At 35.9% G+C, this 17650-nt stretch overlaps 1 protein-coding gene across 2 annotated transcripts in view; it reads left to right on the forward strand.

Annotated features, from left to right (window-relative positions):
• Window positions 1-17650, forward strand: part of LOC128858376 (plastin-3) — a 54555-nt gene that overhangs the window by 4713 nt on the left and 32192 nt on the right. Inside the window, exon 1 of one of the 2 annotated variants that reach the window (XM_054094590.1) lies at window positions 15180-15519. The exons of the other annotated variant lie outside the window; for it this stretch is intronic. Within the exon in view, the coding sequence (XP_053950565.1) occupies window positions 15463-15519 (57 nt within the window). The 5' untranslated portion in view covers window positions 15180-15462. Of the gene's footprint in view, window positions 1-15179; window positions 15520-17650 lie in introns of those variants that run through there. 2 annotated transcript variants of the gene reach the window in all.

A 17650-nucleotide genomic window follows, 5' to 3' on the forward strand; every position in this document is an offset into this window, starting at 1 on the left:
GTTGAATTTGTACCGAGTATAGAAGTCGACATAGTCTAACTCAAATAGTTTGAAGCTGTTTATTATACATTTTTGACACTGCATCGTTAATAATTTCGCAATCACGTCCAATATTTTTAAAATGAGTTTGGTTTTGCAATAAAGTATGCAGACAAAAATAACAAAACTTATGCTTCCCCAAAATACACAAAACTAAAAATTGTACTTAATTTTAATAATTTGCCAACTGATTTAGTACCAGCTTTAGCGATTTTACGTTTCGAGTTGACTTTTTGAGTAAAAGTTGAGGGTTGTGTTCAATTTATTTACAGTAGACTTTAGCTTCACTATCACAAAGCGGTTTTATTTTTGTAAAAGTCAGAAGCATTTAAATAGCGTTTCACAAATATTTTTTACTTATATATACTGATTTTAGTAAAATTTGTGATACAGTAGCTAGAAATCATTTTGGGCTCGACAAATTCTATTTTATTTCTCACAAATTTACGTATATTTTCGCAGCATTTCGGTCGCCCTAGTTGAATGGGTTGGTGCGTGACTCCATTCGGAATTCAGAGAGAACGTATGTTCGAATCTCGGTGAAAGACCAAAATGAACTAAAAGTTTTTTCTATATTAATAGCGGTCGCCCCTCGGCAGGCAATGGCAAATCTGCAAGTCTATTTCTGCCATGAAAAAGCTCCTCATAAAAAATATCTGCCGTTCTTAGTCGGCTCAAAACTGTAGGTTCCTCCATTTGTGGAACAACATCAAGTGGTACCTCACAAATAGGAGGAGGGGCTCGGCCAAATACCCAAAACGGGTGTAACCGCCAATTATATATATATATATATATATATATATATATATAATATATATATTCGCAGCATTCCAAGGTACGTATTTGCTTCGTCCTGCTGTGTTATAAATATTCGTTTGCTTCTATTTCAACATATAAATTTCAAAAATTCATACTTAAGTACGAGACAAATCTCATACCAATGTTTGCCAAATTGAATTTCTCCTCCTGGCAGTGGTTACTTCTTTTGACAAAGCTAGACACTTGTCTAGCTCCAAATGATTGTTGTGTGTAGATAAGTGAATTATTTCTAAAGGTCGCTTATCAGGTTTTAAGATTTATTTTCCGATTTGCTTATGAAATCAGATTTCATATACGCATACCCTGTCAGGAGTTCAAAGTTTAACACAATTCTACAAAAGAGAATGAAATATAAATACGTTGGGCGTGATGTTATTTTTCTTGTAGGTCTTGTCGAGTAACAAGAATGGAAATATGGAATTCGCCAAGCACCCCTAAAATCTTGACCTACGCCTAAGGAATCCAAACGCCTTTGTGCATCATAAAATATGACATCAATTAAGTATAAATGCCAAGATCCCGAATATCTGTACCACTCTGCGTTTTTTCATAAAAAATATAATAGATGAAAAGAATATTATGATGAAATTTATGATTGGAAATTTATATTCTGTTTTTACTCAATTTAAAAATATTTGTAAGGTGTACGCAGACTTAATGGGCTATGTGTACAACCATTAGGTACACACATACACACCTACTTATGTGCGTAAAAATCGACCAAAATGGTGAAAACATCAATATCATGTGCCTGATAGGGGTCAGACCAAAGCACCTGACTGCTTTATTGAATTACCATTTTGAAGTGGATGGTTTCATACGTGTATATGCTCGTGTGATGTATGTAAATAGATTAGATTAAAATTATTTGATTCTTACAATGAAAAGGTTCAAAGTTCTAAATTGATTGAATTAATCTTTAAATAAAATTATGGTTTAATGTTTTTAACGATAACGAAAATTTGTTGTTGCTCATGTTTACTCATAAAACGGAATAAGGGCAGTTTGTCCAAAAACTTATGTTTGTTCAGTGTAGCAGAATTGTTGAGATTTTAACAAAATTTTATAGAAGATGCGCGAAATTGTTTATAGCCACCCACATTACCACGCACATGACCGCTAAATATTTTTATTTCGTAATAAATGTATTCAAATTTACTTTACATGCAATATCCATGTGTGATGATATATTTTGCCCTTGCAGCTATCGTTAGAGAATATGTTTCATGACGTCAGTGTAAACGTGGCATTATGATTTCAGTTCAAGTGCAAGCAGGTTAACTTGACTGCCACTAAAATGTCTATTCGTCTTTAATCCCATACATACAGCCTTCATAGATTATGTTAACAAAGCTCTGTTAAAACCGAAATTTCAGTTGGAGACCACGAATTTCACTGTTAATAAATCTGCCTAACCTAATTTCTTGCCAGTACTGTAATTTCGTAGTTTGGCAACCCAGTTTTCATTTTACCGCGCTATTTCCATGCCCGAATACAGAGAATTTATTTGATGATGCAATTTTGAAAATGAAATGTTAAGACAGCAATTTGTTCATATGAGAAAGCGGGACAAAACAGAAATTTGACAGATGCTATGACACATTTAGTAGAAGGTGGGGTTGTGAAGTTATGCTTAGGTGGTAACGTAACGCAGATATATAATACAATACCAAATTTTTGATGATTTTGATGAACACGTGACTTAAAAAAATTTTTTCGAAATACAAATTTCAATCCGCTATAAAAATTTCCTTACATTCAGACCTCAGTCGTTATTTTAACTTCTGCTGTGTATTTTGTTTTCGCCCTCGTCATTCGTTAAAATTTTCAAAATATTGCTTAAACAATTAACATTTTTATTTAGGCTTAAGTAATACGAGTATTCTTGTATACTACATACATACATACACTCGAGCTCACACAATTAAGCCATTTTATTTTTTTACAATTTTTGCTGTATTTTTCATGCAAATTTATTCGTTAACTTTTCATAAATTTTCATTACGAACATTAAGGGCAGGCAACTTTGTGGTTCATTCAATTTTAGTAGAATAAAGTGTGAGCTTGTCAAATAGTAGTAAATAAGTTAAATCAAGTGTCGAGTCGATTTTTAACAATTTTTTTTGGATTCGATTTTGAGCATTTCCTTCCATATAAAAAACTTCTATGTAGGTACTGCATGCCCAGAAGTTTCCAAAGCTTCTGATTAAAAAATTTAAATTTTTTTATAAAAAGTTAGCGTGAAAAATGTTGTGAATATTGTGAAAAGATGAAACACTTGCAGCAGAATAAATTGAGTAATGATTTCCTAACAAAACCTTTTGCACACAAATAACTTTTTTACTAAATAAAAAAATAATGTTTAGCGTTGGAACTTTTTACCCTTACTCCGTTGCTTGTCCAAAACGTACGACGCTATTTGCAAAAATTATGAATCTTCCGATTTTTTACTTGAAAGTAAAGCTTCCCTTATCAATATGAATATGCATAAAATACATAAAACTACAAGCATATAAAATCAGTAAATTTTGGTGTTTGGTAATTTGCAGCCATCCACTGAGTCATGCTGCAATAAAATTGCGATTAAAATACGGTATTTATTGTAGAGGTGCGTCAGTTGGTTAAGCGATAATTTCATAATCTTTTCTTGCAACTTTGCAATATTTTTATTTTATCACTACTTTTCTGCGCTTCGAATAACGATCGAGTTGCAAAATTGTCCGGTCGCTAAAAGTTGGTAAATTTTTATGCCGGGTGGGCGGGCGTCCAGCGACGGTTTTTATACACGTGCACACTACGTCGCTGGGGTATAATGAATTAATGCACTTAACTTTTCTTTGTAACGGCCTAACTAAAATGAGACGGGTGTGGACGCATACATATGTATGTCTGTATGTATGTGTAGTATGTATAGTACATCAAAAAGCTCAGATTAAAGAAATGATCGATTTAGCCCTGTCTGTGCAAGAGATAACTTTAATACAAATTGAGATATCTCGTCGAGACGTGCACCGAGTCATACAACCTATGTATCTTAAATTGAAAGTATTCTTCTTTCAAATGCCGTTGTTCCAAAATCTTTTTTCTGCTAATAAAATAATAGTCGACTTTATGACATCTGCGTAGTTCTTAGTAGGTTTTTGAATATTGATAAATAAAAAAATTTTGTAAATGCCTCACCCAAAGCAAATCTATTAAAGGTTGCATCGGTAAATCAGCTGATTTGTTTTTTTCTTTCGCCGTGGCCAGTTGGCTATCAGCCCAGAAGGAAACAAGGCGAATTCATTCTTTGTTTTCTACGTTGCCAATACTTTGCCCTTGGCCTCACCTTAGCGAAAAAAATATTGAGCAAAATTCAATGGCATACGAAAAAAATTTTAGGATGCTTGTTTTTGATTTAGAAAAAAAGAAATCACGATACTGCACATCTTCAAATATAGGCCAAAATTGCGATTCTTGCACTTTTGGTTAAAATATATTGGAAATCGGAGCCACCAAAACTTAATATTTTTCTTTAATTTTGTCGGTTCGTGTTAATGAAGTCATGCAAATTATTTAACTGCCCAACTTGAGCTAACAGCAATTTTCAGGAGTTCAAAGAAATATGATTGCTTAAAAATTGGAAAATGGACTCTAGAACCACTTCATTAAACAGGTCGTTTCTCACCACTAAAACTCGCTGGTGGATAAAAATAATTAATTAATATTAAATTGACGTGCTCTTTAAAATCTGAAATTAAGTTTAAAGTGAAGTGGAATTAGTGAAGACGGTGTAAACAACAAACGGCTGGTTTCTCTTACCGGCATTGCCAGCTTTGAAACTAGTTGAAGAAAATGGTGAAAATTATTCGAAATTATGCTCTAGTTTCGGAACTAACTAATACCTTTTTGAGAGGCAGTTAGGAAATAAAGAATTAAAGGACTCTTTAAAGTTAGGAATAGTTTATCAGTGCGGTTAGTATGTTAACTTTATTGGTTAAATAAGAAAATGAGCGTAATGCCAATAAAGTAGTTAGTGCTAAAATTTTGTAAAATCTTAAATAAATGCATCTGGATGGATTAGTCACCTTCTTAAAAAGATCTAAGTGCTTTAAGCAACTTATTTAGGGGAAGGAAAACTTATGCAGGCATCACAATGGGCCTGGCCTTAGGCCCACCGAGAGTCTTGTCTTAAACAAGCAACCTAACCTAACATAAATGTATGCATAAAAATAAGATATATTAATATACCCGAATGACTAGAAACCGGGCACCGGGTAGAATTAGACACCTCTTTACTCACCGTTATTGAATGGTTTTTGCTCGTCAATCATTTCGAAAATTTTTACACTTTGCAAGCTTTGCAAGCGATTTGCAAAATAAGGTTTCAACTAAAAACTATTCGCATACAGTTTCATGCCTATTTACTGGGAAAAGTTTGAGCTGAATTGCGTTAGTAATATTTGGCATAAATGACTTCATACACGCAGCGCAGCCCAGCGCAAAGTTTCTTGAACTCTGGTAAGCGGAAACGACACGTTTTTGAATGTTCATAAAATGCCAACCATCAATATTTATATTGTAATAATAATAAAAAAAAAGTTGCCACCGCAGAGTTGGCATTACCGTCAGCTTGCTTGCCTTACCGCTGTTTCTTTAATAATTTCCTTCACTTTAACGCTGGTGACACTTTGTCTATGTATTTATTTCCCTCTGTCTGACAGTCGTAAATACGAGTATTCCAGTGGTTGTGGGTGCGTGTAGTAATTTTTTTTGATTGTTGTGACGGTGGCAATGTTAGAAATATTGGCGTACTATTTATGTATATGCGCACACACAAAGGTATAATATATGCATACATACATACATATACATGTACATATGCATGTATAGCATAACCACGGCTACTGTGCGTTGTACGTTTGCTTGACACGCGGTTAACCGCAACAACAGCAACACGCTCATGGGCATTGGTGGGAGTTGCTTCGCTTGCATACGAGTACATCGTAGGAAAAAATACCCATAGTCGACAGTTATATATGTATGTATGTTGCAAGCGTTTTGAGTGCGTAATGCGTCGGATGTATTGCTGGCGGAATTTAGGCCATTTAATGCGCTGTTGAGTAAAAGTGGTTGGAGAAACTCGTAAAAGACAAAAAGTATTAATTGACAGGCATGATGAGTGTTGATGATGTGTAGGTTCAATAAATAAGTTTTGAAGAAGTAACCATCGATACGTGTTCCTATTGACATTACAAGCCACTAAAGGTCGATAAATTAGGGTAAGTTGTCTATTCGTCAAAACAAAACAGAACTACAGAAAATATCAGAGAAAAACAAAGAAAATATCTTCTAAACTGTCTAAAGGAGGTCTGTTGGTAAAAACGTAAACCAAATAAAGAAAACCGACTCATTTCGCATTTAAATATTTCCGTAGCAAAATGTGCATTTGTAATGCGCAACACTAACAGGAAAAAAATAGGAAAATCGCAACGGTATTTTCCAACAACTTTAAAATTGCATTTTATTGCACTAAAATTTATTAACCTATGAAACTGCTTGGCGGATGCCATAGCTGAATGGATTGGTGCAAGACTACCATTCGGATTTCATTTTCGGTGAAAGACCAAAATGAAGAAAACGTGTTTTCTAATAGCGGTCGCCCCTCGGCAGGCAATGGCAAACCTCCGAGTGTATTTCTGCCATGAAAAAGCTCCTCATAAAAATAATAAAAAATATCTGCCGTTCGGAGTCGGCTTGAAACTGTAGCTCCCTCCATTTGTGGAACAACATCAAGACGTACGCCACAAATTGGAGGAGGAGCTCGGCCAAACTCCCAAAAAGAGGGTAGGCGCCAATTATATATGTATATATATGAAACTGCATGCGAAAAATGTTTCTAGACATTCTAATTAAAAACCGTAGAATTGTGATGATGAGTTGTTTAATTTTTAAAATTTTTGTATAAGTTTGAAACGGGGGTTTATATAGTTTTTATTAGTCTTGAGCTGTACTTTTATAAAAAAATAATGAACAATAGAAAAAAAATTGTGACAGTTGCTGAAGTGACAGTCCTTGGCCTGTTATAAAACCGAGTCGTTCCGGTTACGTAGAACCGACTGTCGTAAGAACTTGTCTCGTTTGTCGCTAGCTGCAAATCCAATTTTCAAATCTTGTGCAGCATTTTGAAGCATTGAGACAATTTCAGGGTTTCAAATGTTATTCTAGTATAATAAAGTGCAGTAGGTTTGAGGAAGGTTAAAATTCTCGTTGATTCTTTCGTTGGCGGTGTTGAGCATTTTTCCCATATGCACCCAAAAATTTTCTGAATATTTAACATTTTTGCGAAAAACTTGAAACTTGAATTTATTTCCCTGTTGTTATAGAATAATATATGAGGTGTGTTCAAAAAGTAAGGAGAATTTTCATTTTTTCCTAAAAATATTTATTTATAAATTTCTATTTTATCTCTTTCAAAGTAGTCCAACTCAGATAAAATGTACTTGTGCTAGCGTTTTCCCAAACCTCGAAGCAGTTCTGATATGAACTTTTTGGTATGCCCTTGAGTTCTCTCAGAGATTCGGTTTTATCTCTTCGATCGTCGCAAAATGCCGTCCTTTCATGGGTCTCTTCGATCTTGGGAACAGGAAAAAGCTGCGTGGGGTCAAATCTGATGAATACAGTGACTGAGGCATGATAACGGTGTTGTTTTTGGCCAAATAATCTCTCACAAGCAAAAATGAGTTAGCAGGTGCATTATCATGATGCAAAAGCCATGAATTTTTTTCAAAATTTCGGGCGTATTGCTTCACACAAACGGCGCATAACTTCAAGGTAATACTCCTTATTTACCGTACGATCTTGTGGTAAGAACTCCTGATGCACTACGCCATCGTAATCGAAGAAAACAGTGAGCAAAACCTTGGCTTTTGATCGAACTTGGGGTGCTGTTTTTGGTCTTGGCTCTCCTGGACTCTTCCATTGGAACGATTGGGCTTTGGTTTCGATGTCATAACCATATGCCCATGACCCTTTTAAGCAAATCTGGATCATCGTTGACTTCATTCAACAATTCCTGAACGATGCTCATGCGACGCTGTTTTCGGTCATAATTCAGCAATTTTCGCTGCCATACGCTTCATGCCCAAATATACCGATATACCGACAGCCTCAGCAACTTCCCTAATTGTGATTCGACGATTCTCCATAACAATTTTCTTTACTTTCTCAACATTTTTATCGGTTGTTGATGTGCTGGGTCGTCCAAAGCGAGCGTCGTCATTCACATCTTCTCGACCTTCTGTGAAAAGCTTGTACAATTTGTATAAATTTTTTTGACTCAGAATACCCTCACAGTATGCCACTGTCAACATTTCAAGTGTTTTTCAGCACTTAATTCCATTTTTACATAAAATTTGATGCAACTTTTTGATCCATTTTTTCGATAGCAGAAAATCGCCGAACACGCAAAACACTTCTCTTATTTATGCCTCTCAAAAACAAACTAACTTTGCTGTATTGCTAAAACCGTGAACATATCTTCGAGACGAGTGAAGCAACATAAAAAAAATTAATCGAAAGTTGAGTGTACGTAGACCGCGAAATATGAAAATTCACCTTATTTTTTGAACACACAAAACTAAGATTAATCCGAAAAAATATAGTCAAAACTTACGGTAAGTACGTAAGGTACGTAAGGCGACCGCCGTAGCTGAATGGATTGGTGCTCCATTTCGTGGCCCCGGATAGGAAACCCTAAATATAGACAAAGTTGTTTCTAATAGTGGTTGCCCTCCGAATGCATTTCTGCCATGAAAAAGTTTCTCATAAAAAACCATCTGCCGTTTGAAGGTGCCATACGACTTTAGATCCCTCTATTTGTGGAAAAAAAAATCAAGACGCACGCCACAAATAGGAGAAGGAGCTCGGCCAAACACCCAATTAACCGTTTGAGTGCGATTCGTCGATATAGCGACGATAACTAATTACTCCAAATTTGCGGCGCGTCGCTATAGCGACGATTGCATCACTGTGCATTATCAAAAATTTATGTCATATAAAAGTATAAATTAGTTGAGACCGTTAAAAACAATTTTGATTTTTCGTTCAATATCGATATTTTGAAAATAATTCCTGACCATGTCTAGTAATGAAGAATTTACTGACGTGGAAGATACGAAACCGGATTCCGACAATGAAATGGACTATGATAGTGATTCGAGTTTAAGTGAAATTAGAGTGTTTACTACCCGGAGGATGCGCATTTTTAGTAATAGTTCCGACGAAGACGAGAATAACATAGGGGATGACCTTGAAAATAACATATTTACTACTCTATATCCTCTATATCTTCGCAATTTTCGTATGTATTAAAGAAAATCGCTTAGCACTCAAACGGTCAAGGGTGTAAGAAAGTCCGGCCTAATTCAGTAATCGCGATACATACGTGCCGCACTACATTCTCACTAATTCTATAACACTTATAGCACACAACTTTCTGACATGTTTACAGAGTCACGAGTTCCGTTTTGCAATTACAAGAAATTTAAATAAGTTTACAAGCGATATCGATCTCAATGGAATTAAAGGAATTTAATGTATGTAGAATAAAGGCGACCCCCACTTTAACTTCCTATCGTGTTTTCTTTTTCGTCTAACGTCGCTTACTTTTTATTGGCACGCTAAGATGGTTTGCCTGGTACTACACTATCGCTGGCTTCTATGTCGTCCTCGTCATGGTTGACCCCATTGTGTACTATTTACTGTTTAGCAAATTGCTCTTTGTTGTAAACATAAAATAAAAAAAAATCGTTTAGTGCTTTTTTCACACTTTCCATTGCCGCCTTTCGCGTACTCGCGTTTCGCTTGTCGCGTGCTGCATTCTTGCCATGTTTTGCCTCAGCATTCCTCTTGCCCACCAACAGCAGAGTTCTTTACCGGTGTTTGGTGTTTGGCGTTCACTGTTGTTCCCTCATTCATGCGCGACCATTTGGCTTTCAGCACAATTACCAAACAACTAACATAATAACATACACACACACACGCACACGAACATGCAGACATATTATGTATTGGTCCGTAAACGGTCGTGGAGGTGATAATGAGTAAAAGCAATGGAATGAGTGAGTGCATAAAAACAACAACAACCTGCTCACGCCTAGTTTGACTTATGGGAGCCCTTTGCCGGAGACCTTTGTGAGTCGTTGGTGTACTGGTCACATATGTATGCACGTGTAAATATGTCTAAATATATGTATATATTTATGTGCTTGTTAACATCGCTTGCCCGTTGTTATTTACTGGGTTGTCTTTCTTGTTTTGTTTTTGTAATTGAATTGAAGAATTTGTTGGCTGGCTGCTGTCAATTGGATTTTTGTGTCACTGGAATTGGCACTGAAAAACCTATTGTTTGTGTTGCTGTATTTGTGTTGTAATCACCCGCAGCGGAAAATGCAAATTGTACTTTGTGGCCACAGTTGTTACGCCTGCGCTTTGGGAACGTGATGAGCCTGTTAAATGCGTGCGCGCAATTACTAAATACAGTGAAGAGGGCAATTACTCATACATTCAAACATGCATACACAACTTCTCTTAAAAGCTGGGAACTGCAAACGGCGTAGTTTAAACTAGTTGGCGGCCAAAGCACGCCTGTCAGTCACATACGTGTGTGTATATGCGTGTACGTACATTTATTATTGTATTTTTTGCCTTGCTACAATTTTGTTCGACTTGTGGGATTGGCGTTAGCAGTGTCGCATTTTAAATTCGCCCTATTTTAGCATTTGTCATTTCAGCTTTCAGTTTCATTTTTAAGTTGTTTATAAACATAGAAATTTATTTTCGTCTTGTACAATAAGGTTGCTGTCTGCTTCCCAGCAGCCGTACATACAAACTTGCGTATTTATACATTTTCTTTATTTTATTCATCAAGAGTAGCGTTCATAAAAATTCCTCCATGGTACTGAAAAATTATGTTTGCTTGCTGTTTTGCCCCCATTGGTGGCTTACGTAATGACTAACGAGATAAAAAGTGTATTTTTTATTTATGCAGGTGCTTCGTGTGGCACCAACTATACGACCTCAATGATTTCAATGTCATTTGAAGACTTTTGTGGTCTTAATTAAGTTTTGATGTTGAGATTTTGTTGTTGTTTCTGTTCTTATTATTATTTTTTTATTATTACACTAAACGGCAAAATCAACTTATTTTCTAGGTATTGGACCAAACACTTTTTTTAAGATTGAGTCGTAAGTAAAAAAGTAATTTCTCCGATTTTCGATCTTACCTTCCAATTTCGAGATATGCGCCTTCGAAGCTCGAGATAATGGCTTTAGTAAAAAAATGTTTAAAAGTAATGTTTGCAAATAACTTAAAGAGGAAAAATATGACCGTGATCTGCTTGTTCCATCTATTTAAATAGCATATCACTTTTTTGCACAAAATTTTATTACAGATGCTATAAGGGTCCAAGATCAGATCTTCGAAAAATTAAAAACATTATATTTTTAAAAAATGTGGACCGATTTTTGAAAAAGTGGAGTTGTTGTAAAAGTGATTAAACGCTCTTTTCTTTGAAAAATTGGACTTGTTGTAAAAGTGATGAAACGTTCTTTTATTTTATTTGTTTATAAAAATTAAAAAAAAAAAAAACTTTTTAAAAAATAAATTTAACAAAAAAGAAATTACTAATTGGATATTGCTATTGTACAATACAAGAAAAAAGTTGATGTTTGCTGCACGGTGTTATACATAACTCAAATTATATTCTGCTGTTTCACGGCAAACAAAATGAACTTGCAACGGAAGGTCTCACGTTAACAAAATGATTTTTTTTATATTCTGTCCTAGTGCATTTAATTTTAATCGTCACTAGTTTTTAAAGTAGTTTAATTTTCAACTATTCATTTATAGTAGTTCATAGTGGCCTTGGATGCTTTTCCACTATCACTGCTAGAAATAGTGGTTAAAGTACGTTCCATTAATATCCGAAGTGTAATAATGAGTTGTTAAGGTACTGTTAATTCAAAATTTGTTTGCATTATTTCCTTCTCTGACTCTAACAAGGAGCATAAAGGAGCTTAAGATTCTTTCTCTCTGAGCTACAAAGAACAAATTGAGGTTACTTCCGTTTTCTTAGTAGTTTTGTGTTATGTACGAAGGACTCTGAGCCAAGTAAGAAAGTCCGCCGGCCGGTTCTGAATTACGCAGCGCCCATTTGGTAGCGTGTGACTAGTGATTCGTAGTGGAGGAAGCTCTAAACTTGCCCGAATACTATCATCAGAATAGCCGTTGGGTGTTTCCTGATTTCTCCCTGCAACATCTTCATAGCGATGCTACTACGCTACCGGTTAAAGAGCATAGCAAGATGCTTATAGCACGCAATTTCTGTTGGGTTGCTAACGTAGGAACCACCCCTGCATCGTTTTAACTACACCAACAGTATGTAAACATATGTACATTAAACGAAACTCATCGGAAATCTCCTACCACCTTCGTAAACTCCCGCTCTCGGTAATGCCGTTATTGGGGCCCAATAACCACCCCTCGCAGACGAAGAGTTTCAGCTGCCTCGTAAGACATAACACGTGGCATAATTGCGTTCAGGTTTCTGCAGTAGGTTAAACTCCTACCTATCCGAAATTGACCCAGATATACCATACTCAACATACATATGTATGACCGGCAAGTAAAGGTCTTCCGAATCTAACCATCTATTCACATGTCTCCTTAAACCCATTCACAGAATACTCTCTCCCTTTGAACCCAGCCTGTCGAACCAGCATGTTTCGTAGATCTGGCGTTAGACGAGATGAATGATGACTACACCTACCGGCAGAGGGTGATGAATTGCTAAAGCAACAATAACAGACCATCCTATCATTACAATTATATCAGAGCCTAGTAATTTTTGAAGAATTGTACAATTATTCGCGAGCTTTGTTGTCGTTTTGTATGAGTTGAAGGCCTTAAAGGCAGCTCGAGCATCCTCAGTTAACCGATTTTAAAATGACAGGGTGCAACCTAAGCATTTGAGATGGAAGGCCCCATTTGTTAAAATAGTAAATTACTTTTGTTATTCAATATTTCAATATTTTCTCCTACCCTGTGTTTGCAGCAGTAGACTTGAAGACTCTCAACAGTTGATGCGGAATTAACCGGGTCATTCTCTTATTTGTGCATGCTTATCCTGCCTTGCCACAGTAGGGGTCGTTTTTCTTTACTCCGTCCCGGAATTCAGCAAAATCGTGAAAGTTGTTATATAAGCTAAAAGTAAAGATACACAGACCGAACCAGATCAGCAAGTTTTTATATATTTTTATTCGTTTTTGACGTGGAAGGCGATCCGGGAGTGATTCATCTTTTGTACCTTATCGCATATCTTGGCCCAAAAACACGTACATGTAGTAAATATTCATTGTCATACCTATCTTTGAATAAATTATAAGTTTAATGTGAAACTTCAAAAGAATTCATTGCTCTTATGTTATAAATGCATAACATTTTTCTAGAGAAACGGATTACACTGATTTCTTTACTGAAAGAAGAAGAATTGCATTTGAAAAGGAAATTGTTCAATCTAAACAGCTGGCGTGTGCTGGCGTTTGTTTCGTTATTTAATAATCAATCCGCGTATTATGTTGTCGTAGAGCTTATACAGCTTTTCATTCTGTCGTACTCGATATTTTACGGCGATAATGCGCCGTATGGAACCTCTTCTTCGGAACACTCGGAAGCAATTCAACTGATGTGGTCTTCTTACAAGATTTACATACAAGAAGACATTCTTAATGAGGAACTGATGGGACGGATTTTTTTTGTTTATCGAGCGATGACTGCTTCTCATTTGCGTACTTAGGCCAGTTACTCCTGTAGACAGGAGTAATACTCTATTGAATTTCAAGCAGACATAATACCATGTAAATGTCTGGAAATATTAACTGTCTGTTCGGTGATTTTCCAACATTCCAACATCAGTGTGAGAAACGTCGTTCGTTACAAGGAGGAGTTTATGCTTAGCCCTAAATATTCTTTGTGATATTATTAGCCCTTTGAATAAAAATAGTAAAATCGGAAAGAGTGAAATTTGTACATGCTTTATTTTAAAACAACATATGGGCGCGTCTTTTGAAATACTCTTTAAATTTTTTGGTTGTTGCGGGACGCACATTTCGAATTGAGCTTACGGAGACCCAAGATTCAATCAAAATTTGATACACAGTTTTCTTAGGAATCCCTATTTCCATTTCACCAATTTTCAGAGGCAATTTATTATTACTTTTAATCACCCATATTTTTTATGTTTTCTGAAGTTAGTTTACTTTCTGTACAGCAACCTGGTCATCGACAATATGCGTTGCTTTACCTCACGGAAAGCGCTTGTGACACCTGTAAATTTACGTTCATTCGACCTGTTCTGCACATACATACATATATATTTGCACTACTTCATTTCATAATCTGAGAATGTTACCGTTTTTCTGCTTCTGGAACTCGGCGTTTGCATTTCTCATCATCCTAATTTGTTCTACAATTCCTACCAAAATGAATGAATTTATATTCTTTGATTGCAATAAAAAAGCAGATTTTCTTGCGATTTGGTGGATTTGTTCTGTGGTTTTTCTTAATTTGGTTCACATTACAAATTCCAAAAACAAAATAAATTTAAATTTTGTTTTTGTTCTATTGCTACCATCATGTACGAATTCGCCTTGTTTCTTACTTTACATTCCACTCCGGGGATTAATTTAAATAGAGAATTTTGTTATTGTGCACCTCCACAACTTAAACCTCGACGACATTCAACAACGACTTGACCTGATTTTGGGGATACAGAAACAAAGAGTTCTCCAACATTCACTTATTATAATAATGCCAAATCTTTAACCATTCACATTCCGCAAAGGCATTGCTAAAAAATTCAAGTGGTTAGCTTTAATTCGCTTTGCAAACGCGGTTGAATCATTGCGAGTAAACTTTCGAGTTGAAAAAAAAAAACAACAAAAAAAAAAACGAAGTCAAAAATCTAAGCTCAGAGGTGGTAAATACCTTCGTCATATTGTAAACAAATTAACAATTTTTCTACTCATACACACATAAAAGCTGACACGATAATAAATAGGCACAAACAAAAAATGCGAAATTCGCCGGTGGAGTGACAAAGTCAGGGGTAACACAATAATGCCTTTTGAAAATGGAATAGCGGCGAATTCTTATAGAATTAGGAAATGTAAAAAAGTATACACATGTGTACTCAATACATACCAACATATGCACATATATGCATACTACAAGAAAAAGCAGTTAGCAGCAGAATTTAATAGTTGGATCATATATGGAGAAAGTGATGTCACGCTTGTTGGCAGGCCCAGACTGAGACGCTGTTGTTCTTTGTTCTTTTTTCTTTCTTCCCAGTTTGAATGCAGAAATCAGCGAAACTTGAACGTTCATTGGGTACATAAATCAAGGTAACACCAGGTGGGGAAGGAACGGTAAGGCAATACCAATAACAATGCTAAGGTGAATACGAGGTGATTGCATTGCAAGCTAAGCAAAAACGACAAAGACAATGACAACGGCGACGGCGACGGCGAAGTTGATAAGTCATTGCGAAGTGTGCACGAGTCATGCATCACCGCAACAGAGCACAGACACAAAAAAAGAGCTATAATAAAAGAATAAATGTAATAAATGTAAATCTTAAGATTTTTGTGTTGCTACAAATTGAGTTTTATTAGTATTTCCTTAAGCGTTGTGGTTTATTTTTAAATATATAAAAATATATACGTAAATAAAAAATAAGCTTATGCGAACGAGAGTGGCTCAATAAGTCCCCGACAATTGATATAAATATAAAAATTACATACATATCGCTTCATATCTACTTCAAAAGTGCCATAATGAAAAAAAAATATTTGGGGCAAGAATGCCCAAGCTCTTTTTTTAAGTTGTGTAAAAAATTCTTGGCGATATCTTTTAACAGTATCTCATTAGATGAAATCTTTACTTTTACTTACGGTACCATTGTTGGTGTACGTCAATGATATTGACATCATTTAACAACCGCGTTATTGTTCTGCCCTTTCCAAACTGGATAAAGAACCAAACCGAATGCGTCTGGTGGTGAACGATGACAAAACAAAGTACCTCCTGTCATCAAACAAACAGTCGGCGCACTCGTGTATTAGCACCCACGCGTCACTGTTGACAGTTGTGATATTAAGGTAAAAGACTTTGTTTATTTAGGAGCCAGCATTAACACCGATAAGAATGTCAGTAGTGAAGAGTAGTAAAGCCCTCTCTCGACGAACAAAACTAACACTCTACAAGGCTCTCCTAACGTATGGCGCAGAAGCGTTGGCGATGACAATATCCGTGTTTGAGAGAAACATTTTGCGCAAGATTTTTGGACCTTTGCACGAATATCGCAGACGATGGAACGGTGAGCTGTATGAGCTTTACGACGTCATAGACATAGCGCAGCAAATAAAGATCCAGCGTCCACGTTGGCTGGGTCAAGTCGTCTCAATGGATACAAACGCTCCGGCTCTGAAAGTATTCGATGCGGTACCAGCTGATAATGGCAGAGGAAGAGAAAGGACTCTTCGGCGTTGGAAAGACCAAGTATAGAAGAACTTGGCTTCACTTGGTGTGTTCGACTTTTCATGAAGTTTGACCATCACTTACCATAATTGCCATAATTAAAGCGCTTATTGCAACTTTAGTAAGACCGCGTGTGGGATATGGTGATAGTCTGGAATCCGTATTATCAAATTTACATAGATAATCTAGAAGCTAATAATGGTTTTTATTTTTTGCTTTAGGAGATTTTCGATAGGACTCAAGAGCTGATCTTCTCGCACATAGAACAAAAGTATCTAAAGCTTATCAATCTTGCCACTCTTGCTAGTTGTAGAAAATCCTGGAAATAATATTTATAGGTAAACTGCTCTCAAGGGCAATTCCTAGCCCATTGTTTCTGACGGAGTTTACTCCTAATGCTCTCTCTCTCTCGAGTTCTAAGTACTTTAGGCCTCTTTTGTACAATAAATTACGGAATTAATGAACCATTTCCATTTATGCCAAGATTTTAACTCGTATGACAGCACTTTTGATGCATCGGAGACCCGCAATAAAATCTTTAACTTTTTTTATTATTAAAAAACATAGTTTGATTTCAACGCCGTGCACTTCATTCAACGTTTCTCAAACTTGTTGGTGCCCTTCAAATAATAAGAGGTCCTGAAAATACACGTTTGTTTCATCTATTATCTATCCATTCAACCCAAATCTCTGGCCGTCGAGCCATTTCTTGATATTTGGAAACAAAAAATAGCCGCATGGAACTAAATCTGGAGAATATGATGGATATGGGAATAGTTCGTAATCTAACAAGTCAACAATTTTGCCCTGAGTAAAGCAATGGTGGATGGTTCCAATCGTTGGTAAAGAGTCCCTATTATACTTTCCAAGCATTTTTTTTGCCTTAAATGATGGTTTTTTCGCGCAAAAAAAAATAGTGTTGAATAACCACACGAAGCTCACTTTTGTCCAGATTTAGGGAAATGCTCGTAGGTATATATTTTCAAACAGCTGTCACAATAAAGCGAAATCAATAAAATAGGCAAGGCAGACCATTGAAACAATTAGTCTGTTCGAGGAATATTTCTTGATAAGCAAATCCTAAATTTGTGGTTGCAACGCCATTTATTATAATTTTTAGGAATTCATTGACTCACTATAGTGCATGAATGTATGCATGTAGATGTGTGTATGTCCAGTTTTGATACTTATTTTATTTTTATTTTAATTTAT

Source organism: Anastrepha ludens, chromosome 3, assembly GCF_028408465.1.
Source record: "Anastrepha ludens isolate Willacy chromosome 3, idAnaLude1.1, whole genome shotgun sequence".
Lineage (NCBI taxonomy): Eukaryota > Metazoa > Arthropoda > Insecta > Diptera > Tephritidae > Anastrepha > Anastrepha ludens.